Source organism: Bactrocera dorsalis, chromosome 2, assembly GCF_023373825.1.
Source record: "Bactrocera dorsalis isolate Fly_Bdor chromosome 2, ASM2337382v1, whole genome shotgun sequence".
NCBI classification, from domain to species: Eukaryota; Metazoa; Arthropoda; class Insecta; order Diptera; family Tephritidae; genus Bactrocera; species Bactrocera dorsalis.
The window spans coordinates 21,226,709-21,252,853 of record NC_064304.1 but is presented as its reverse complement, the minus strand read 5'-3'; the positions used below and the strand labels follow the sequence as shown (position 1 = coordinate 21,252,853).

Here is a 26,145-nt window from a genome sequence, read left to right as displayed (position 1 = left end):
GAGTGCTGATCAAAAACATATATCCACAGCGATTTGCTTGTGGTTGTTGTTGCCGTTGATGCTGCTGTTGATGTTGCCTGTGTTGTTGATGAGGTCGTTGCAAGTGGCAAATGATAAGTGGCTGCAACACGCAGTGTCATTTCATAACTGCAGTTGATAGCGAAAAGTGTTAAATTAATGCGCTGTTGTCATGTTGCACGTGCGTGTCACAAGCACGCCAATCTGAGGCAAGAATGCTCCGAAGTTATGCGAGCGTGGTGGTACCCGTGAATATATGTACGTACTTGTATGTCGTGTGTGACTGAGATACGTATTTTAATCGCACGAGAGCTGAATGATTTGTGTGTTTGACGCAGAGGTTGGTTTTAACAAATTTTTGACTTTTCTTAATACTTCTTATTTTTGAAAAATTTCTAAATGAAATATGTCATCTTCAACGCGCGATAGCGCCACTAACGCAGGAGAAACTAACTTTCCGCAAATAGCTTAAGTCTGTATTTCAGCTGGACTCTTGATTTTATTTTTTTGGTCGACTGTGGAAGAGAACGTATTAAAAGGATCGAAAGGGAATAAGTGACAGTGACCTCCGATGAGATAGTCAAACAACTCAAAAGTGTTTCCATATTGTTTCGTGACCGTTGACCAAACATGGATTAAATAAACTTAATCTCCTTAAAGCATGGCAAAAAGATCACAGGCTCCAAAAGGCTGCCAAATTGCTGAAAAACTTGGCTAAAAATTTGTGTTCCCTCACCTTGCTAATGCTCCAACTAAATAAAAATAAATTGCTGTCCTATCTAACATTATATCTTGCTTTAATATATATATAACAATGCAACAATCACTCGCTGAAAAGAAAACTAAGTCGAAAGAGGAGCTAGTCGCCTGCTTTGGATAATTCTTGATTTTCAGACGGCAGACCATCGCTGGGTTAAGTGTAAAAATAGCAATTATGTTCAGAAATAACACGCAATTTTTTTTACAAAGTTTTGTTTTTCTTTAGAGGACGAAGCACTTACTAAGCACTTACACTCGGACCGTCTTTGAATATTATTGCATGAGATCATGAAATTCCGCCTTGTATGAGACCACTTGTCTTTTTTCTGTTTTCTGGTATGTACTCTTATTTGGTTCAGTAGATTTGCCCTTCTGTAGTTGTTGAAAATGTATGTATGAGAATAAAATCAAATGTTCAAAAGTGCTAACTAAATATTGGAATAGTCCTTTAAGAACTCATCATTTTTCTAAGATGCAAAACTTGATATGCCACGAAGTTTACAACAATCAGAAAGAAACATTGGTGACCATATAGGGCATATGCAGGTCAAAAATCAAGGCTACGTTGACAGTTTTCTTCGATTATCGAAGTGTAATGCTCTCCGAATTCCTTCCGACCAGCCAAACTGTCAACAAGGAATATTATTACATAGGCTGCTATATATATTTCTGGACTAGGCAACACTAAGTGTTGCCAGGTGCAATCTGACATTTCCATTGGAAAGTTTGACATTTTTTAGCATAACATCACTCAGAACGTTTTGTCATTTAATCGTGAATTGTTTTATTTACAGGGAATTAAAAAATTCATCTCGGCCAAAAAATGGAATTAACTAGTGAACATTTTCGTGCGATCATTTTTCACAACTTTCGACGTGGATTATCACGACAAGAGTGCATCGATGAACTAAAATCTTTATATGGCTATGAAGCATCATCCTATAGCACTGTGAAAAACTGGTACAACGAATTCAATCGTGGCCGACGCTCACTCAAAGACGAATTCCGAGAGGTCGTCCAAAAACAGCCGTTGTGCCAGAAAACATCGATGCCGTACGTGAACTGATAATGCAAGACCGTCATGTAACATACCTTCAGATAGAGGCATGCCTATGCATTTCTTCCACCAGCATACATTCGATATTGCATGAACACCTGGCCGTAAAAGAGGTTTGTTCTCGTTGGACCCCGGCCAATTTGACAATCGCTCAAAAAAAGGCTCGTGTGGATTGGTGTAAAGAAATGCTGAAAAAATACGATCGCGGTGCTTCAAAAGACGTTTATAAGATCGTCACAGGTGACGAATCATGGATCTATGCGTATGAGCCCGAGACAAAACAGCAATCGACCGTGTGGGTCTTCCAAGACGAGCCAAATCCAACGAAAAAAAAAACAAAAAAAAAAACATTTTCATTGATAAATATTCCTATTTTCATTATTAGGCTAGAAATATAAATAGCAGCCCTCGTATTACTGCGAATTATTAAACTGACCTAGGCTAATTGACACAAAAAATATTAATAAAATAATTGAGTCGAATATAATAACGGAAATAGCACAAATATGTGTATATGATATATGTATGTATGTAAAAAATTTTTCCGTGAAATCTCTTCATTCGAAATCAACAAAAATATGAAAATAAGGAAAACTGTGTCGAAAATGTAAACAATTTCGACATTCATTCACACTTTCCACGTCATTTCGGAGAGCAGCGAGCGCTTTGAATTTCTGCGTGCATTTGAGTTTGCAGCAGACTTGCACTTGCCGCATGAAGGTCAGTATTTTTAGCGGCATTAATTGGAGCGCTAGCATTTGTGGCAATGAACGTGAAAAATTGCGCACAAAACGTACGGAGTATGTCAAGTGTACAACAATAATTTCCTTACAAACATATACCTATATATATATATATGTATATCTATAGATAGTCTATAATATATGGAAGTGGTGGGCGGGAAAATCCAATTACAAACAATGTATTTGTAGTCAATAGTATATATGGACGAGTGTGTGAGCTTGTCAGTGGCAAATCTAATGTGGCAAATGGGCGCGAAAATTGAAAATTGTTGTTGCTTGTAGATTGTGGCAAGTTGCCAACTGAGTTTGCGGTTTACATTGTAAATATATATAAATAATATGCATGTACAATGTTTAGTTATACTTTATATCGACACTTAAAATACAATGTATAATCAAAAAATTCGAAAATTAGTTTTTTTCTACTCACGATTCACTACATTCCACATTGATATCAGATATAACCAATATATAACCATTATATAACCAAATTATAACCAACATATAACCAATATATAACCAACATATAACCAACATATAACCAACATATAACCAATATATAACCAACATATAACTAACCTATGACCAAGTTATAATCAATATATAAGCAACATTTAACTAACGTCCAAGTTATAACCAATATATAACCATTATATAACCTTTTTATAACCAAATCACACATTTTGTTTCAATATGAGTGATTTTTATGGTGAAAAGCGATTTTACATTATTTTGCATTTTAGGTGATGATATGTAAGTGATGACGTAAAGTTTTTCGCTTGGGGCAGGCATTTAATGATTTGGTCTGCAAGCTTTTAAAAGCATTACGAACTCATTTTTGCATAAGGAACCACATTTACTTAAAAATTCACACAAATTTTGGCTTTTAATTTGACGTAAATAATTTTATGGCAAAATGGAAGAATAGTAATGAACTAAGTGGAGGAGAAATAATTTTTTAAAGTCTTAAAAATCAATTTTTTATCTAATAATAATTTTTTATATTCACTATAGTTAATCACTAAACTGATTATGGCAATCTTCAGATTTTCTTATGCCATTTTTGTAGAATATTTTTTTTTGGTTACAAAAAATTGTCTTAAATTTCTGTGATTACCTCTTCGAAGTCGCTAAAAATCTTTCCTCTGAGTGTTCCCATCATATTTAAAGACACAAACAGATCGTTAGAAGCCAGATCAGTAGAATATGGTATATGAGGAAGAAATTTAGACCAATATTCATTCCCAATTTCGTTATTATCGTTTTCTCTGGGTGGTGACACGGTGTTTTATCTCGAGTAAAAACCACTTTCCTTTTGAAATGAACATTTTTTCTCTTGATTTTCGCCTTAAAAGACAGCTGGAGAAAATACTATACCATACGAAAATCTAAATATAGACGTCATTATTTGCAAGCTGACTCATGCGTATCACCACGCTTTGAATTCGTCGCATTTGGATGACCTTCGGTTGAACACCGAAATAATAGACACATTTTCTTTCATTGTCAGGAAAAATCAGACTAAGTGTGATCACACCTTTGTACAGCACCAATATTTCCATTCGATCCCTTTAGATTGTCAGCTATTACTCATATGATAATAGAAGCCGATCTTTAAACTAGAAGAATATTCATAGAGAATTTCTTAGTTCAATAAAAGTAGTGAAATATTTTTGTTTTTGGAAATAAGCTTCTTTCTTCTACATAATGCCACAATTTATTTCTGCAGGTGACCTTGCGAACATCTAATGATTCATGCCACAAAGAACTTCAATGCTGACATATAAATAAGTAGTGTTGCAAGTATTAAGAATATAATATGTACTAACTAACTCCTTGAGCACATATACATACATACAATTATATACAAGTCTTAACAACATTAATGCGGAAGAAGATTGAGTTAGTAATAATCGTGCAACATGTGCCACTGCAGCGCTGAATTCATACATGTATATATGTACAAAAGTCTGTGGAAGGTTATCCACCTGCGCATGTCCAAGGAAACTTAATTATAAATGAGCGTTTGGTGCAACTAAGGAACCGTTGCGCAGTTGGCCTTGCCTTCACGCTCGCCGCACAGCAGCCCCCGCTTAGTGGATGTGAAAAATTGCGAAATAATATTTAATGAGCAGCAAAAAGGGAAACCTGTAAGGCCAACAGGTGCTGCAAGCGCCGCACAGCAACTAACGGTATTGCAAAATGAACATTTTCAGAAGACATAATGTTTGAGTGACGGGTGCGGAAAGAGATTGCGGAGGAGTGAATGTGTGCAAAATTAAACGTGTTTTAATGGTTTGTGTCCAATACCACAATCTTTCTGAAAATAAAATACCTGAAATTCTTAAAATCGAGCTATACTTCAGACTACAGATTGTTACTAGAATAATTTAACATATTCAAACCAATTTATTTGATATGAGCTTGCTTTTGCTATACAACCCAATTGAGTGACACATGCTAATACATAACTTGAGTTTGATTTTCAATTTTATGACTACTCGCTATATAATAAGAGCGCAAAATACTCACCAATCAGATATAGAAAAGTAAATAATGATAATCGATACCCAAGTCATTTGGCTTAAGTCAACACCAATTTAATTATGCTAATTTTAGCTCCAGCAAATTAACAACAATATGAAAAAATAATACGCTAAATACCTTATAATATATAACGAAATTTCTCTGCATAAATTTTAAGCCACCTTTGTCCGCTTATTTTCCCCCTTAGTAGAGATAAATCAAATTGTGCTCCAATTCAGTGATTATTGAGCTCTTAGGTGTGAACTAGCACCTTCATATGAATCTGAGCAAAATGTTGCCAGTAACTGCGCAGCTCCGAAAGAATGACGGAATTAAAATACAGTATGCAGTACTACTCGTAATAAGTTTTGAATATAGTTGATGTTTTGAGAACCCAAATCAATGAAAATAAAATTCAATTTCTTATGTTGTTTCGCAGTACTCAATAAAATTTCATAATCTGCGGAATTAGTCGTGAAATAGAAACTACCGACTTTTTCTTTTATATTAGGGCATACTGTTCATCGAGAGAGAGAAACAGAGATAGAATAGGGAGAGAAGAAGAAAACTTTCTAGTATTTTCCCTTCAGTGCTTTTATCGTTATTGTGTGAATCGCACGAAGTCTTGCGGCTTCAAATTGAAACTTCCAGGTGCCTATATTGCTGGGATGATTGATAAGAACATTTTATCAACGATTTTCCTGTCACAAGTCTGGAGACTGCTAGAGCTGTCGAGACTTCTTAAGAAAGCTGGGTATTTAGCAACCAACAGCTTTACGAGCTTTATGTTGAAACTTTTAGCTTTCAAGCAACAAATGATGAAATTTTTTGGGCCTTCAATTTCCAGCCATAAAAAATTAGTTTCTACTGTCACTTGGAATATTTGTGAGTGAAAGTTAAAAGCTTGTAAAATAGTTGCGTGCGAAATTTTGTGCTCTTTTACGAATTTTCGACAGTTCTAGCAGTCTCCTGGTTTATGACAGGCAACAAAAGTTCTATATACTCCGTATATATTGTATTACAGCATAAAAGACATTTGACAAAAAATCGCAAATATTTTTTTATTATTATTATTTTACTAATTATAACTAATATGCGCTAGTAAAGTCACAACGGCCAATTCTGATAAGATGCTACAAACAATTATTCCGTGTTATGCAATTGGAAGTGTGTTGGCTATTAATCAGTACAGTCAAAGATTAATCGTTCTTACGTTAATCTTCATGCGTTTATGACATCTCAAATACATCGCCATTCATACATAGTTTCATACGTCAATTTATTTATAGGAAGACGCTGATATGAATGCTGGCGTTTACATAACATAGAGAGACAACTACCCTGTAGGAAATTTGGCGATTTTGAGGTTATGAATGCATTTTTTCGTTTTGATAAATTTCTATGAAAGAATTTTGTTAATAAAATTAATAATTTATAGCCTTGATCGTTGAAAGAATTTATTAAAAAATAAATTTTTAGTCACTAAAAGTTTTGTTAAAAATTACTTTTAGAAAATAAATATTTCAAATAAACAAATATAATATGTATGTGGCATAAGAAGGTAAAATTACAACAAATTTCGTGAAAGAAAAAAATTTTTGCTCAATAAAAACACAAAAACTGGGTAATTCAAATTTTCACATAAATTTTGAGGTTACGTGAAAGAAGTCTGTTCACAAAAGTTATAGTCCTATTTATTGCCTACAACATTGCCATATAACTTTTTTCTATAGGACTCGTAGTTTTGCCAGAAATCGAGATAAACCATTCTTAAACCTGAAAAATTCGACCAAGCCCCTCCCATCCGTTTCTCGACCGCATATCGGCCGCAAATTATTTTTCCCCTAATATTTCTTACATTATCTTTATTTTTGGGTTTCAAACTACTACGATTTTTTTCTTATTTTTTATTATTTTCAAAGGCTTCTGCACGACGCCGTCAAAGAAATTGACAAGAATGTCAATTTTGTATCAATATTTAGGCTTTTACTATGTGAAAAATATACATATACAATATATCTATATATATATGTATATGTATATACATATATATTAAGTATTGAAAAACCACTCAGCTGATGCCTCACTCACCACTTCGCCGCTTTTCCTACAGGGTTTGTGCCTGACAACTACATTCATCTACAGTTATCTCCCAACTAGCTTCTTTGATTTTATTTTCTTTATTGAGTAATGTTAGAATTTACCGGCAGTCATTGTGATAAGCCTCAGCACATTAGTCTTCACCATTTGCCAACCGTAATCACAGAAAGCATTAATCGCCTTCACCACAAAGGCAGGGCGCCAACTAATCGCCACAAGCGCCATGAGGGGCACAACCTTCGCGGGTATTTAACACGAGCAACGCTAATAAAATTCAAAGCTCGTGTGGCGATAAAAGCCAATTATAAATTCTAGTTCGTCTACTTATCTGACAGCTCTTTTATATGCATTTCCTCCCTCGTACTGTTTCGAGTTTCTATAGCCACTCGGAAGACTGATTATGATTTGATTTGAAAGGCAATCAGTTTTTTATTTACTAAGGATGTGATAAATTTTGACTAACTATACTCGTACTAAGCACAAGTTTATATTTGGAAACATTTTTATGCAACGTCATTCTCTTGATAACGGTTCTCTTATATGTAAACAAATTTATGATTCAATGACGCGATAATAGTTATTTTCCATGCTATCTGATAAGGCATACAAATAGCCGGAAAAAATTAAAACTTGCCTACCGAAATATTATCAATGAACTCAGTGAAGCAAAAATTGGAAATACCTCGAAAGAACCAATGCAACGAAGTATAAGTTTGTCAATGAAAGTCTTAGCCAAGAATAATAAAAATAGAGATTAGATAACGAGTCTGTTGCTTTTTTGGCTTGACAGAAATAAACGATAATATATGACGTCATCAACGAAAGAAGGATAGATAGGCAATTTGAACCAGTCCTTTCTTTTATCGCGAGGCGTATCGAAATCGTATATTTATCACACTAGTCTTTATAGCGGTCGTATATTCTCTAGCATTCATTCAAATAAAATTCAATGAAGTACGAATACAAAAAGTATATTAATAAGCCTCTTCTGCTATTATCCAGTTACCTCTATAAAACTGGGGTTAAGTCAGACCCAAATAATCAATTTGAGCCCGAAAAGGAGCTGTCTTTATGCTTTCTGTTTTTCCAAACTGGGTAAGGAGCGAGGAGCCATACATTTTAAAACCTTTCAATTAACGGATAAGCTAAATAATCATTTAAAAAAATAAAATATTTATTCACACTTAAATGATTATTACTATTTATGCTAAAACTATTTGCATTTGGTGGATGTCTCTGCTATAGAGGTGCGTCTCGGCTATAATTTATAAACTACTCTCCTATCTCTCATATGTCTGTAAGTAATTGTAATTGTAAAGAATCATCCACAGATATGCACCAGCAACAAACTTTCATTTTTCAAGAGAGCTATGCCAATAAAGCCGACAATAAATGGAAATACTAAATATTGACGCGCAATAGACGCTTCCTGCGATTGGCCCGAGCATCCTGTTTAACTGTTTGTTATTTTCTCATAAATTATGCAATCACCTGATATTGCTGTTACACCTTCGTGGCGAACGCAACGCCCAACGGTAATACAATAAGCAAAGAAGCTTGCGCTTCGACCACGCCACTACTAGAGACACAGCTAGCCGTTGCAACAACAAAACACCGCGAAGCAGTAGCGCGAATGGCCGATCAATGAGTTAACAAAGCAAATCATTCAAGCTCGTTTGTAAAGCGGCTTAAACAGTGATGACGAGGCAGTGGGAGAGGCAGCACCTTGTGCGCCTTGCTCACAAGCATTTGCACAATTCGTACGCCGGATTTACCAATAAATTCTGACACCGCTGCCACAGTTTGCAAATCGGAGCGGCGGCTGCGTTGCACAGTAAGTTGCCCTTCTGCGCATGCGCTGCGAGAGAGACGTAAGCTACGCCAGTGTGGCCGCACAGCAAACACCCATACATATTTTAGTATATATAAGTACATGTAGTGGCATTATGTGCTAAGAAAAATTACGCTCATTAATCAGGAACGCCGGACAACAAGGAAAAGGCGTTGCACAAGTGCCGTTGCAGCAAACCTTCCGTTCGCACTTGCCACGAGACGCTGTTAGACGTAGCTGCCGCAAGCACAGCCTGCTCCACTAATGGTCACTATATAGTGTACATACTCTGTATATATATACATATATATGTATGTATGTGTGTTAACACACGCCAGCGCCACGATCGCGTCACTGCAGTCGCCGACGGCTAGGCATTGTGGAGGAAGTCATAACTGCTGGCTGCCAGCAAATTGCATTTTAAAAAGGGCATTAGAAAACGATGCGGAATTTGTCATTTTTTCAGCCAACAACCCGACCAAAACCGACCGGCAGCCTCACCGAGCGCGCGATCAGCAACGCGTCTGAGTGTATTGTCTACGGCGTTACCGTGTGTACGCTTATACAGTGTGAGTGAGCAAGCGATCAAAATGTTGCCGTCTAAGCATTCACCGCTTTATGTCTAGCTGCTGCTGGTGCTTGTGACCGCGGGCACTCCAATTAGGCGCAACTAATTCAAATCAATTTGTATGCGAACGTGCTGATCGTGGCTCATCGATGGGCGATTCAAAATTAAAAACGATTATAAAACTATGTTTGTAGCTAGAGTTACGACAGAAATTATGTTTTTAAGTACTGAACACATTTAGATTAGAATAATTTTAATAAAGCTCGTTAATGAGTTAGTAAAGTTAGTGTTCCTTTGGATGCCAGCAGAACTGGATATATTTTTGAAAAGGCACTTTCTTTCGTAAGTGGTTTACGTCTTCACTATTGATTAAAAATTGGAAGCTCTAATATATTTATATGAAAAAGAATACAATAGGAGGTTCTGGCAATGAGGTGCAACTGGCGAAGGTCTTATCCTGTCCTCTCTGAACTTTTTCCAACGGTAACTTTCTCGTATATAAAACATCGTAAAAACTGTTGCATACTTTTGGGATGGTGATTTCAAATGGAGTTTTCTTCTTTCGAAATTTTATATTATCTAAAGAGATAGGTCGACTGTAGGAGGGATGGTTAGAGCTTTAGGTCACCGGATCACATAGTGTCTTTCAGGCAGAAGTGGCTGCTATTAAGGTGGTTGATGACTGTACTGCTACGAAGCGCAGCTACTTTCAGGGAGGTGAGCATTCATAGCTCGTCAAAGAGTGTTTGTTCTCACTAGAAATAGCATGAAGCTACTTGAATATCAGATTTGTTTAGATATCTGTTTGTACCTGAATTGCTTACAACGACAAATCCCATCTAAACAGAGCCCCAGTTGGATCGCAATTGATGTCTTTCGTTCTAACACTAGACCAATAGATCTCATGTGTCCTTAGCGGACCCTGATCGACGACCAGTTTTTGTGAGGTTGTAAGATTTTTTGACATTTGTTGGGTAGATCGCAAGAGATTTTCTGAACTACTCCTTAGCAAAGTTTAACTTGCCGCGATAGTAAGAATTCTTACTGGACTTTCTCCAATAGGTATTCATGCGGTAAGCTTCAAATCTTGACAGACGCAAGTTGTCAATGTTGTATGAAGTTGGGTGAGGTGGAAACATTCAGACACTTTCTTTTCCATTGTTCTGCCTTTGCAAGGTTGAAGTTAAAACATCTCGGCAGTCTTATCTTCGGCGAACCAGGAGTCCTAGTCGAAACTGACATTAACGCCTCAATAAATTTGTGATATGCCCAAAACGCTTTGGAAAGGTTTTATGATCTTCATATAGTATAATTTTAGGTACCACAACGCGCCGAAGTTCTAAGCTGTCTAAGTGGAATGTCTTTTAAGATCCACCTTGTAACCTAAAATCTTGATATTTTCGAGAAATCGAAATATTTTGAAACCGAAATCCAAATCCGACATCCAAGCGTATTTTTTAACTTTTAATGAGAGACTTCTTTGAATATTTAAAGTTGCTGATCGAGTGATTATACCAAATGAAAATAATTCTGAATTTTATAGTATACTGTTAGGGGTAGTAATTCATGTTCAATGCTTATACTTTACTCATAGGTGCCACTGTGGTAAAATTGTTCTATTTTTAAGGTTTATTGTCGAAAATTAAAGTTTTAAGAACGTTGTTGGACCAAAGATTAAAGAAGATAATAAAGTATACAATTCTTTATTAAATTATGTAAATGAAAAATTTGTATTAAGTAATATCTATTGTTATATTTAACTCAAGACGCGATAACTGACAAGTTTCAACCTCTGAAGTATATTTTTTATTAATAATAAGCCATATACGGTAATTTTTCCCCCAAAATTAATTCAGAAGAAACCATTTTTTGTAGCCAGTCATCGGAGTACACCCAACCAAGTCTTCACTATTTGTGCTGCCGGACATTCAATTAAAATATGCAGCCGCTGCATGTAAGCCCTTTTTAGTATGTATGTAAAAGAGGTGTGTTGCAACACCACAATTACCGTTATCTGCAACAACTAAATACCGTTATAACCATTAAATATAAGCTGGCAGCCAATACAATAGCATTTGCATAATTCGCGCAGACAGTTAACCACGAGCCACCTACCAGCCACCATAGTTCCACCTTAATCAACACCCACAATGATGGAAATAAGCGCAATAAAAATGTTGTTGCAGCAGCAGAGACCTGCAGCTGCAGTCGTCAACACAAAGGTACTCGTATGATAATTTCAATGGGCACTGCGCTTGATTGGCGTGCTCGTTGCTGCGATGACTGACGTACTGGCCAAGGGAGTGACATTGTCTGGCTGACAGCTCGTCCTTCCTTAGTTGAGTAAATAAATTGATGCTCGAAATGCTGACATATGGTTGCGTCTTGCGGTTAGTTGGCGTTAGCGTTAGACTTGCCAATTTCAAATACCAAATTTTCCATTTTATGGCTCTGACACTTCCGCGATGCATGAAAATGCCGAATGCTGTCGCCGCATTCTACCATCTGATTAGCGTGCGCATAAAGAGAGAGTGTGGTTGTGGCTATAAATGATTGGCGGAGCCACCTTAGAGTGGTGTTAGGTGAGATAATTGTTTGTATTTAGTTTATTAAATTACATTTTTAATGAGATTTTTATTATTATATTACTTTAAATACTTTTTTGTGTTAATATCGGGACTAATATATTGGATGAGTAGTATTAAGATATATAAATTGAGGGGTAATCAATTGCCATAAAACAATAGTGCCACTACTCCACTTGGATGTCCCCATTATACTCTAATTTATCAGCCTATTTTACTATATGTTTAAAAAATAAGCCAAAAGTTGATGATTACAGAATTTTTTATCATTAAGGCATCGAGAAAATAAATTTTGTGAACGCGACCAGCGGATGCGGATCGGCTCTCTTTTATTAATTTCGTTTGAAATGTTGTTATATCTATATATGTATCTTAATATATATACTATATATATGTGATATACACATATATACAGGGTAGGCCATTTAAAGTTGACCCATCTGGCAACGCTGTAACTTTTAACAGCGCTGACAAATCGGCTAATGTCATACCGCGTTGGAAGCGTCATTTGAAGACAATTTATACCATGGAACAGTACACTCCAAAAGAACGCGCTGAAATTGTTCAGCTTTATATTCAAAATAACTTTTCAATTGTGTTAACTCAACGTGCGTTTCGCAAAAAAAATAAAGTGAAAAGTGCTCCAGTTAAGAACACAATTAAGTCTTTATACGCAAAATTTGTGAACACCGGTAATCTCAGTAATGCCAGTCATGCATCCAGACAACGCACAAGACGTTCTGATGAAAATATCGAAGCTGTACGAGCCAGTATTGAGGAGACTCCATCGACATCGAGTTATCGCCGCTCTCAGGAATTAGACATCTCTCGCACCACTCTCCGACGCATAATTCATAAAGATTTGAAGATGTTTCCATATAAAATTCAAATGGCACAAAAACTAAACCCAGCTGATTATCCGCGACGCCTTAATTTTGGCAAATGGGCCATCGAAAAAATTGATATCGAAAAATGGTGATGTTGACTGGCCACCGAGATCACCAGATTTGACGCCACCAGACTTTTATTTGTGGGGTTATTTGAAATCCAAGGAATACGCTAATAAGCCAAAGACCTTAGCTCAACTGAAAGCCAACATTCGACGTGAAACAGCCGCCATATCATCCGAAACATTGGCCAAAGTCATGGAAAATGTCGAAAAAAGAGTGCATTTAGCTGTCAAAGCTAAAGGTGCCCATTTACGCGATCTAATTTTTAAATATTAGCTGAAACAAATCCCCTTGGACCAAAATAAATTATTTTTGAAATGAACAAAAAACATTGTTTTCTTTTGTTCTTTTTTTTTAGAAACAAATGGGTCAACTTTAAATGGCCTACCCTGTACATATGTATGCAGGTAAATACAACATACTTGTATACTCGTATACCTTTTTTTTTTCTTATTGACCAAAATGCATGTGCCTCGTTAGCGGAATCATTTCGCTGACTTTGACATTGAATTTCACTTTGACTTTGACTTCGACTTTGACATTTTGTCTGTTGCTTTGATGTCATACAAATTGGTAAGTATTTTTCGTTATTGCGCAATGAAGCTTTCAATACACACATATGTACAAATGTTTATATATATCATCGTAAATACAATATAAAAGAGAGTATAAAGCGAACGGTTGCGCAACGAAACCGACAGGATCCTCAAAAGTCACTCAATCGCTCATATAATTAAATTAAAATTAGAAATATATACATACATTTATACATACATAGATGCGCTTTCAAATTAATTCCGAGCCAACTTTCAAGCTGATTAAAATTGAACTAGTCCGAAAAATTGTAGTTTTTAACTAGTTTTTCTCGGAAAGAAAAATAGCTAGTCCAAAAAAGAGCAAACGTCAACTAGCTTAAACATTTCGTATACATATACTAATAACTTTTATTTTTAAACTTCATTCTATTGAAGATAACGCTGTAAAGGCCAAAATCATATTAATTTTGAGATATCGCTTTTGGTCTTAATACGCTCCTTGTGATTGGTTAGATGCACCCGTACTCGCATTAATATTTAATAATATTTTATACAACCTGAAGGATTTATTAAACTTGCCACAAAATTTATAACACGCAGGCGAAAAGGTCGTAGACCGACCGATCAAAATCTAGCTTTTGTATGGAAAACCTTTTTATTTGACGATATCTTGTCATATCTTGTCTATTTGTGTTGGATATTATATCTTCGTTGGGATTGAAGTTCACAGGTCTTCTTGTTTGATATGCAAAAATTTTGGTTAGTTACAGATTTATTGAATACAATTTTTAAAAGTTAAAGTAAAGAAAAGAGAGTATATTTGACTTTTATATTTAGTGAGTCAAGTCATTCTGGCCTACTCCTCATTAATTTTCCTGTTTTCGCTGCGTTGTCACTCTTTTCTTCTTACTTCTTTCAGAGCTAAAACACATCACGCTTACAGGCTGTGCCACACTAGTTTCGATTTAGTCATAAACCGCACTATTATCCGGTGTCACTCGTTACGTTTTTTAAGATCGGCTCTCTCCTTTTCATATTTCAGATTGGCTCACGTTGGCCAATAGCACTCGCCTATTTTAGCTTGGTCCACCAATGTTGGCCAATATTCTTACTAGAGCGGCCGTTACACGTGATTCTTTCTCACATACCTACCTTGTATCAAAGTCTAGTAGGTATCAGAACGCTTAAGTACTTCAGCGACTTCCGGGTCATGATTTAGTTTGATAACTTCGAGATTTTTTCTGCTTGTGAACAGCACTGGGTCTGTTTTTTGCTCGCCAAGTTGAAGGTTTGTTGCCGTTCTCAAGTTGGCCAAACTCGTTTGCCACTACAATAACATCCAAGTACTCGATGATATGTACCTTCTTGAGAAGTGGCATACGCAGCATCCGTCGTACAATTCGTTCAACAACTTTGGGACTTATGATATGGAGCCAGTTTGCCGAGTTCAACGCGCTCTTAACGTCAAACGTGACTACTGTGCAATATTCCGTTGTACCACACATTCATCTAATACCTTCATTGTCCTGTTAGCCATGTCAGTAAACTTCTTAGTAGCATAAGTGGTTGATCTCTGTTTTCAAAATCCATAGTGGTTATCAGTCAGAGCCTTCTTCTGTTATTTTTCTAAATACAGCTCTATCAAATTTCATTTGTCCACTGTATAAACTTCATATATTCGGTATTCATTATTGGATTCCAGTTTTGATGGGCAAAAGTTAATGTCTAACCTTTAACCAGCTCTTTAATAGCATATTTTTCATTTAGGACAGGTGTGGGGAAATACATTGCGTAATAGCTTATAACTCGGTCGGAAGGAATTCGTAGAGCCCCACATCTCGATAATCGAAGAATGGTTTTTCGGCTTCATAAATCCGCGACTCATCTCCAGTACTTTTAGTAATACTATTCATGACTTGGTAGTCGGAAAGTATTGTTTCCCGAACGTGGCGCTATTTTTCGAAAAAATGTAGTGACTTTTGAACCAATCGTGCTCTCACTTTTATTAATAATTAATTTATTTAATTAATGATCTTTCATAATGGATTTTACTGATCCTTCAGATATTTCAACGATGCCGCTAAGGTATTTGACTATTAATCGTCCATTCTCAAGCACCAACTCCTTTATTTTATTGACGTGTTGATCATCAGTTAATGTTTCATTGCATATACATACATACATTGTATTATTAGCGTATATAACTCTAAAAATATGTTGAATAAGGCAAGCTGAGCTCCACAAATTCCAAATGTCTATTTGAAAAAACAAAAAATTCCATTTTCAGTTCTCACTTCACTCACGATAATACAAATTTTCTAATTTTGTACAATTTTTTTTACCGAATTTTTTATATTTTTTTTGGATAAAATAATTTTATAATCCTCTAAAAATCTAACAAAATAATGTACACTCGCGCAAGAAATCTATTCCTAGATCCGAGGGTCGAAAACCATTTGGCAGTGTGCGATTTCTTTGAACGCTCAGACAAGAGGAGTCTGTGCACGCAGATTAGGGACCTGGTGGCAACCGCACAAGATGTGGCGGAGAATGAATTGAACCAAAGACGCAGGCGGCTACGTCGGCTGCTCGAAGAAGAAAACAAAATCTACGAAAAAGAGTTCGCTGACAAAGTAAAATCGCGCGTTGATGAAGACATCCACTTGCGCAAGGAAAGTTTATTGCAAATCAAAGAAGAGCGTAAACGTCAAGAGAAAGCGTTTTTAGACCAAAAAAACATACAGCGACAATTGGAGAGCTGTTTCGAAGTGCGTGACGCGCTGCGTTTTAAAGAAACTATGCTGACGAAGGAGATACAGTTGGAGCAAATACTTGAGAAAGAGCGCGCTCAGCTGCGTGAGCGCCAACAAGATGATTATTGGCGTAAAGTGGACGAGATCAACGCACAGCGTTATGACCAACGACAGGCAAAAGAGGATCAAATGAAACAGGATATGAGGTGCACGGTACGCTGCAATTTGGAGCAACAAATTGAAATACAAAAGATCGAGGCGGAACAGCAACGTGCCACTGAGCGCGAGCAGGCTAAAGCGATGGCTAAAATTGCGGAAGAGGTGCGCTTGGAAGAATTTGATCGTCAACACGCAAGCATATCTGAGAAAATGCTGGCCTATCGCGCAGACCTGCTCGCCACTATCGCTGAAAATAAGGCGAGACGTGATGCTGAAGAGTGCGAGCGCATAGAAGAGCATCGTCAGCTGATGCGTGAGATCAAGCAGGAACAACAGGACCATAGCGCCGCTATGCTACAACGTAAGCGCGCTGTCTACAAAGCAACAATGGAGTATCTCGATTACGTGCGTCGCATGCGCCAGCTGGAGGAGGACACACAAAATATGCGTAATGCAAATATTGACGCTTTGCGACATGTGGACATCTGCACCAAGAGTAATATAAAGAGAGAGTTGCAACGCAAGGCAGAGATAGCGGCGCTTTGTTATGCCGAGCTACGGCGCCAAATATGCGAGGAATACGAACGGCGGTTGCGTGATAAGCAAGAACAGCGCGCACCGAAAATCATTGAGAATCACTTTGCGCACCCAGAAAAGACACGCGCCGAACTCATGACCGAAAAGCTTAAGTTGCGCAAAGGCTTGGATGAGCAGCTGCTTGAAAACGCGCGCGTACGCGCAGAAGAAGAGGTCAAGTACAATGCGGAACTGAAGCAGGCCGCTGTTAACCTTGATTTTTGCAAAGAATTGGCGGACAAATATTTGGCCGCGGGTCTGGACTATTTGCCACCGCATGCCAACTGGTTGATTTATATCTGTCCACAGCGGCAATTCGCTGATAAGCCGCTACAGCTAGGCGCCGCTGGTGATAGCAAGGATGACGCCAAAGACACATGTCGCAAGCCATGCGGTTGTCAAGCGCGCGCTGACTTAGATTGCCCGCACAATAATTGGTTGGCGAGTAAGCGCGCGCCAGGCGCGGAACAGAAGCGGTTTTAGCTTGCAACTTAAGCGTAGAGTGTTTGCATAAAGTTTTTATTTATATTTTAGAACATTGAAAAAGCAAAAAAACAACAAAAAATTAAGCGTAAAAATTTTACCAAAAATTTCAAATACAAAAATCAAATATAAATTTTATTGCAAAAAAAAAACATAATAAAATTTCATGCATTTAAAAAAAAAATTATATAATTGTAACCAAAGCTTTATGTATTGAGCGTCAATAAATGAAGAGTATTTTTCAAAAACTTGTTTATTAATATTTCCCTCCTAAATATCCCTAAAGTGTTCGAAAACAACTAGTCGCTCCCTTTTTTGAAATCAAACACAATTTTTTTTCGTTTTTATAAAATTATAAAATATATTTATGCATTTTTGCATATTTTTTTAGTCTTTCATAATTTTCTGAAAAAAGATATTACAAAAAACACGAAAATGTTTCGCGCTCAACAAGACTCGAGCTCCAAACGCCGCTTCGCATCAGCGTTCGCGCCACGCTTATGCGCCGACCAATTGTGGTGTGTGCACTCCAAACCCGTGCGCGCCGCACAACCGCATGGCCTTAAGCAAGCGGTATTCGTGTCTTCTTCGCGTTCACCAGCGGCAGCTGGCGCGTTTCGCTTTGCGACGAATTGCTTCTGTGGACAAGCATAAATCAGCCAATTAGCATGTGGCGGCAAATAGTCAATGCCCGCGCTCAAATATTTCTCGGCGAGTTCGGTACAAAATTCAGGATCATTTATAGCTAACTTAAGATCCGCATTGTACTTGGCCTCCTCCTCAGCGTGTACGCGCGCATTTTCAATCAGCTGTTCATCCAAGCCAGCGCGCATCTTGCGCCGCTCGGCCATTATATCGGCGCGTGTCTTCTCGGGGCGCGCAAACCGATTTTCGATTATTTTTGGTTCGCGCAGTTCTTGTATGTCACGTAGGCGTCGTTCATATTCTTCACATATTTGCCGCCGTAGCTCGGCATAACAAAGCGCTGCTATTTCCGCCTTGCGTTGTAGCTCTCTCTGTATATTACTCTTCGTACAGATATCCACATGTCGCAAATCGTCGATACGCGCGTCACGCATATTCTGTGTGTCCTCCTCCAATTTGCGCATACGTCGCGCATAATCCAGATACTCCATTGTCGCGTTGTAGACAGCGCGTTTACGTTGCAGCACAGCGGCGCTGTACTCCTGCTGCTCGCGCGCCACATCGCGCATCAATTGACGATGCTCTTCTATGCGCTCACACTCTTCAGCATCACGTTTCGCCTTATTTTCGGCAATCATGCCTAGCAGCTCTTCGCGATATGCAAGCGTCTTTTTCGGCAGACCCAAACGCAGGCGATCGAAATTTTCCAAACGTATTTCTTCCATTACTTTATTGAGCTCCATTGCTTCTGCGCGTTTGTGTTCGCGCTGACGCTCCTCGTCTCGTTTGTGCATTTCCATTTGCTGCTCTAAAACGCAACGCATGCTGCGCTTGATGTCACATTTTTTCTTAGTCTCGAATGCCTGCCGTTCATCATAGCGCTGCGTGCGCGCATCACGCACTTTACACCAATAATCGTCTAATTGTCGTTCCCGCAGTTGTGCGCGTTCTTTTTCGACAATTTGCTCTAACTGCACCTCTTTGGTTTGTAGAGTTTCTTTGCGCCGCAACGCCTCGCGTATTTCATAGCAACTCTCGAATTGTTGCTGTATGGTCTTGCGCTCTAAGAATTCTTTCTCTAACCGCTTGCGTTCCTCCTTTATATTGAACAAAGCGTCTTTGCGATGCTGTATATCCTCGTCTATGCGCGACTTGACTTTGTTGGCGAACTCTTCCTCGTAGATTTTGTCTTCCTGCTCGAGCATAGTGCGCAGCCGCTCGCGCCTCTGATTCAGCTCTTGCTCGGCCACTTCCTGCGCCGTCTTCACAAGCTCACTAATCTGCGTGTATATACTTTTGCGATCTGTGCGCTTCATAAAGAAAAACTTAGCTAACTCCTTTTGTGTAAACATTTTTGGGTTTTGTGTGGTGGTGTGCTTGCGCTAATACTTGATTAGATTTTAGTTAGTTACTTATGTTGTGTTAAAAAGCTTAGGAAAATTATGTAAAATTTGCCTATTTCTAGGAATGTGTGAATTGAATATGAAAAAATATTTACTTTTTCTTTTCAGAAGTGACAAATATTATATATTGAAGTATCAAATTCCAATGAAAAATATTTTGAAAGAAGTAAAGTGTATAATGATGGAACCTAAGTATAGATATGCAGTTATGTAATTTATACGTCATCTAACGTATAAGTACGAAGGCATGTTGCCACTGAAGCTGCTCAATTCTGGTAGTTGAGGCCATCTATGTTCTAGTTCGCCACCTAAACACCACAAAATGTTAACAATGTGATCATAGACCCCAAAATACAAACAAAGGTTGTGGACTTGGCTAAAGAAAAAGCTACAGCTACGGACTTGGAAAAATGTTAACTACATCGTCATTGACCTCAATATGTAAGCAAAGGGTTCATTGACCTCAATACGAAAACAAAGTGATTATAGACCTCCAAGAATATAAAAAAAAGGGCAATAAGCTCATAAAATGTATACAAAAGTGTAAGTAAAGGTTGTGGACTTGACTAAATGTAAACAAAAGAGTAATTTTCTATATGAAAGTTTCTGTCTCTCAGCACTATGAAAATGTAGCTACAGCTACAAATCTCGTCTTCCTCATATATTAAACTTTAAATTTTAGACTGGTTAATGAAATGAATGAAAGCTCGGAACTTATGATTCACTACTATCCTCTTTTCTAAATTTACACAATAAATTTTTTTTAAATGAAAGGCGATCGAGCCAACTCATCCGGCTTTACGTTTCCTTCTATCGCTAAATAACAAGATGATATTAACCGCTTTACTGAGCATCTTAACCTAACGTAGTGAGACTTTATATTGACGCCATGGAGAGCCTATATTGCCGGTTAGCTGTTCACTAGAGGATCTACGTACCTGGTAGTTGAGCAGAAGCCCACTTGACACCTTCGGGTATGCCAAACATTTCGACCGGAAAGACTAAATACGATTTTCGCTATTAAATGCTTCAAGATTTCAGTAAAGCGACAGCTCTTCCTTGAAAACACCCAAGCAATTTATTCAAGGTAAATGGTTTTAGCTGTCGTTACTTTATATAATACATGTGTAGTGCACCAATCCCGAATAGATCTCAGTTTTTATACCAGCTTTTCTTTTTGATTGTTTTTTCAAAACTCTTTTTTCAGTAAAATAATGTTATCATCAGTGCTACTAGCGAAATGAGCTGTTGCGATTAGAAAAGGAGCCTTTTGGTCAAGCTATAATTTGTGTTTTTTTTTTTAATATACTATAACTGAAAGCCTTAACGCTCAATGAATAAAAGTGCCTAGAGTTGATAAGATAATGACTCTAGGTCTGGTGTTTGGTACTAAATTCAAAACCTAGGTGAAAGAAGCACTTGGACTTCACAACTGTGAAAGTCATTAAGGCGCAGTTGGTGTGCAAACGCTTAACTAATAGAACTAGCCATATTACGCTGGATGTACACCATTATACCTTAGCTTACATACGAAGGTGCATCTTGAGTCTTAAGAAACTCACTTATAATCGTTGAAAAAGAGCTGACGAAAATACAGAGGCTTGCATACGTATGGTGCCATATGCACGTGACTGTTCTAGAGATGATCCTTGACATCACTCCGCTACATATTGCTGTGGGAATTACAACAAAGAAGTCTATTTTAGTCCAGATGTGATCAAGGCCTGATTAGAATACGAAAAAAGGCGCACAAAAATAAAGTGTTTGAGAGACATACCGAAGGCAGCCTTTCGATGACATTTCTAAGAGGATATACATACATATGTAAGTACTTTGAAAAAAGGGGTATAAAACCTCCATTGGCAGTAAAAGCAAAAGGTAGGACTCCAATCTCGAAGAATACCTTCATAGAAGCACCATGCAATGGTATATAGATAACTCGAAAACAACAGAAAGAACTTAGGCTGGGGTGGTGAGAGTTTTCAAGCAGCGATCTAAACCATTAGCAGATATGCAGAGAATATTCTATAGAGAAACCACCATGAGAAACGTAGTTTCATTCTCAGTAATAGCCAAGCGACACTTCAGGCAATCTGGCCGTGAAAACAACTCAACAATGGCGCTGGATTGCACGAAAATGCTTAACTGCGTTGACAGGCAAACGAAGGAATCAGGCTAACGAGCAAATAAAGATAGAGAAAGAGTGAAATGAGAGAACACATTCAAAGAGTTTTAACTAAGCCTTTTTGATTCAACCAGGTTAAATGATGTGTTCTGTTGGGAGGAGAGGCAAGAATAGATTACTAGTTGCTGTGTATTTTTCAACATTCAATCTATTTACCAACATTTATCATTTATCGAATCAAAGACACTTAGAAGTTATCAACAACACTGAAAAACATTCACACATACATTTAGTAAAATCTAAATCTATAGCCCCTTAAAACCTCCTCTAAATTAAAAACCATCGACAAATTTTCTTAGTTGGGTGAAAATATATATTACAACACACACATAAGCATTAATGAAATACAAAAAATAAAACATTGTTATATTATACCGTTGCAGGTGAAGAAGGTGACTATGTCAGCAATAAGTTGTCAAATGTCAATGGTTACACGCGAAAAAAATTACAGTTTAATAGAAATCAGAGAGAAAAAGTGCGAAAGCAAATGGAAATGGATTCGGCCAACGCAACAACAAAAATACAAGAACTGTTACAATGCCCTTCTAAGAAAACCTACATCATTGCACTACACAAAAGCAATAAAGAACTGAAACATTAACGCCCTCAAGGCAACCTTCGGCACATTTATTGGTCACCTTTATTTGTCCTTTAGCCATGACCGAGTGCTGCGCCATGGAATATTTGCGCAGATCTAAACACGATTGCAAATGGAAATCGCGCTGTGAAATTGCGCTTATTCTATTACACACATGTACACACACACACAAATACGTTTATACTCGAAGTCACATATGGCATATACCAGCGGCGTATACTCACAATAGGGTTGCCACGCGTAGGTTGCCAGTTCAGCAGCCATGAATGAAGCGGCGACACACACCCACACGTACATTTGTACGAACGTGCCGCATATATGCCATGTGTGCAACAAGTTCATGTGCGCTCAACCTCTGCGTCCACCTCAGCCACCCACTCCCGTAAGTGTAACGGCATTTACGGCCATAACAAATGCCGCTCCAGTCAATGGCTAATTTAAATAAATTAATGTAATGCAACGGTTGTTGTGCGGAGCGCGAGAAATGTCACTGCAAAATTGTTACGAAATACGAGAAGCGTACATATGTATGTGTGTTATGGCGATTTTGTTGGAGCATAGGCAGGCATGTACATACATAAGAGCAGCTTTAAGCATGCAAATTCAGGCAGCAGTTGGCTTGACTACAATTATTTACATACATATATAAATTTAGATATCTTGTGTGAGTAAAGCAGAAGGTAAAGTTGTTGGCGTTGTTGTTATAGGAGCCTGTATACTACAAAGAAAATTGTAAAAAATATTTTAATTTGAAATATTACTAATTTTCGCTGTTCGTTTTAAGTATTTCTTATAATATTGGTAGTAAAACTTTTTACTTATGGCAACTCCATGTAAGCCCAGAAAAGTTCATAATATATTATATTAAAGAAGTAAAAAAATATATAAAAATTAAGTCAAAATGCTTTTAATTTTTTTTTTGTATAAAATATACTAAGGTAACCATTTGAAGGATGGAGTCATGTGTAGAAGTTCTCGCAAGTGAGGAAAGTTATCTGATTACAATTCACTTGGAAGTGGTCAAAAACGACTATTTTACATGGCTAAAGCAGCTCAAGACTTCCAATCTTAGACCAAGTATCCTCTGGGTCGCCAAAAAACCATGTGAAGGCAAGCTAAAGTGAGAAAGCAAATCATTCTCCCCAAAGTTGTGCGTTGTTGACAACGTAAAAAGAATGAAAGATAGAAAGCACCATCGGATGAGAGACTTCGGTCCCTTAATTGGAAAGGTGCCGCTGCCAATCACTGCCGTCTAAGCGTTGGACTAGACAAGGACTAAGGCAAGTAGGTCCTTGTGGGATTAACTACAACGGCCATATACAAAAGCGCAAATTCAGTGTGAGATTCGTGGTGGGGAGAGAATCCGTAGTCGTGTCCTGGCGTTCTATGAAAGATGCCACGATGTCAAAACCGTGCTTGGCTACTTTAACCCCAGGGTGGGCAAAGAAAGTATCTTTGGCCAGCGGTCGGTAAATTCAGTATCTATGATGAAAAATTCCCAAATGGTTTGAGGCTGATCGGCCGAAATATGGCTATCTGTAGAGCTATGTAGATGCCAAAATAGGAAAATTCATCAAGTTACCTGGCTTTCCCCGGATCAAAAAGCCAATAACCAGATCGATCATATTGTGACAGACAGAAGATACGTCTCCAGTGTTTTAGGCATGCGTACGCCCTGATGTCTTAACATTAACTCGCAGTACTATCTTGTTGCAGTTAAGATACGTACCTGACTCCGAGCAAAAAACGCACGTCAACAAATACTAGGAAGGTTCGACGTCGAGAAGCAGCAATCACAACAGACAACCGAACAATTTTCTAACACACTGGCACTCCTCACACTCCTCAATCGTTGACGATGGACGTTCCATTTCCCGGCCATGAAGTGGTGCGAATAGCAATTACCCGTCTGAAGAACAACAAAGCGGCGGGGGCCGATGGATTGCCTGCCGAGCTTTTCAAATACGGCGGCGATGAACTGATAAGGAGAATGTATCAGCTTCTTTGTAGAATATGATCGAACGGTTGGGTAGACATGACTCCATCCTCCTCCTAGGTAGTTTCTAAGTTAAAAAAAAAAATCAACTTTTGATATGAGATGGCTTAAAAATTTAGATTCACGTTTCTTTACAGACTCTTATTTACATCATCAAAATATTCCAGCATATTTCCAATTTCCCTATATCAATTAATTACCAACACAACAAACAAATACTCCAGTTAGCCTACAAATTCGGCGAAGAGATTAGGCTTTTATTCAAAATCGTTCAAATAAATTTAATTGTGAGTGCTTTTGTTGAACCCATTGACTCCTTTCTAAGCGCCATTAAATAAATTCAGCCTTCATGCGAATGCGTTCGGTGATTTTAGACTGTGTAACGGTGACATTGAAGTTAATGAATATCCATGCACTTGAGGGCGTTAGTGGCGGCATTAAATTGCGAATGGACAACTAAGTACAGTTAAGCGTTGTTGCCCATGGAAATTGGGTCATTTTGGGCGCTCAAGCTGCTTGCCTAAGCATAAATATTTATATCGCAACATTTGCACACACACACACACACACATGCATACTCATACTTGACGGCTTACATGTGTAAAACATTTCGTTGCAAGTACAAGTTAAAAGTATCATAAGGCACATGTAAATGCGCGAGTATCGCCACAATATCTTTCGTTAAGTGCAACAACACTTAATTTCTATGGCTATTGTATTGTTGTTGTTGTGCGCTTGTAGTCTTTTGTTGTGTGCTGTTATTTAGGATCAATTTTCTTTCGCCAGAGGATTTATGTGAGGTGTAAATTTTATTGCTTATTGCAGCCTCGCAGAGAGTGGGGCCAGAAAAAGGCCGTCTTAGTTGGCGGAGTGTGTGTCTTTATTTGTTGTTACTTTTGTGAGTGTTGTTGTTAAGTTTTATGCTTTCGTTTTACTTTTATTTGGTGCTGAGTATATATTTTCTCAGGCGATGTGTTCAAACATTTATATTTCTATTATTCAAAAAACGGTTGCGCAAGGATATTAAAAATTAGAAGTGGAATATAATTTGCAGTGGTTTAACAATGAACCTTTTACTGCAGTAAAAACAAAAGGTTCAAAAGTTGATATTTATTACGATTTTTTTTAACTCGCAAGCTTTAAAGAAGAAAATGATCGTCTAAGTTACGTAAAGTATAATATGTAACCTTGTGTTCGTGGGGTCAAAAGCTCCACTGAAAATTATGCTATTAAAATAAAATATAAACACGCTATAAAATTTAATTCAAGTATATATTTACATTTTCAGACACCTGGCGTGCTGTTAAATATGGCGTTTTGCTCTTTACTGATGTCCATCATGGATGCGGTTAAATAATAATAACTGAAGTGATCACAAAACTAGTGTGAAGTTTTTCTGGTACGAAATCTTATCTTTCACATGGCATATAGCGTAACCCGATCGCATTTACACAAAGCGAATTACAGATTACTAAGAGCATATATTAGAAAATAATGAATATTTCTTCACTAGAACTATTATTTTATCACACATACTTTGACAGTTAAACGCATAGAAAATTTGGACTTTATATATTCAAAATAATCAAAGTTAAGATCTATTTCAATGCAAATTTTTATGACTGCGCCTTAACATATGCTATAAAATATACAACAGTGCATACATTACAGACA

At 37.5% G+C, this 26,145-nt stretch overlaps 3 protein-coding genes across 3 annotated transcripts in view; 2 read left to right on the top strand and 1 right to left on the bottom strand.

The window, feature by feature from the left end:
• The window catches only part of LOC105229836 (uncharacterized), a 60,957-nt gene that overhangs the window by 8,941 nt on the left and 25,871 nt on the right, over nucleotides 1-26,145 (top strand). The window lies entirely within an intron of this gene.
• Nucleotides 16,079-17,644, top strand: LOC105229916 (cilia- and flagella-associated protein 53). The gene has a single exon (XM_011210420.4). The coding sequence runs from the start codon at nucleotides 16,079-16,081 to the stop codon at nucleotides 17,642-17,644; it is 1,566 nt and encodes a 521-aa protein (XP_011208722.2).
• LOC105229835 (trichoplein keratin filament-binding protein) lies at nucleotides 18,091-19,780 on the bottom strand. The gene has a single exon (XM_011210302.4). The coding sequence runs from the start codon at nucleotides 19,639-19,641 to the stop codon at nucleotides 18,091-18,093; it is 1,551 nt and encodes a 516-aa protein (XP_011208604.2). The 5' UTR covers nucleotides 19,642-19,780.

What these genes read in the sequence shown, in the direction of transcription:
- LOC105229916 (XM_011210420.4), top strand. Translation starts at nt 16,079, where the DNA reads ATGTACACTCGCGCAAGAAATCTATTCCTAGATCCGAGGGTCGAAAAC.
- LOC105229835 (XM_011210302.4), bottom strand. Translation starts at nt 19,641, where the DNA reads ATGTTTACACAAAAGGAGTTAGCTAAGTTTTTCTTTATGAAGCGCACA.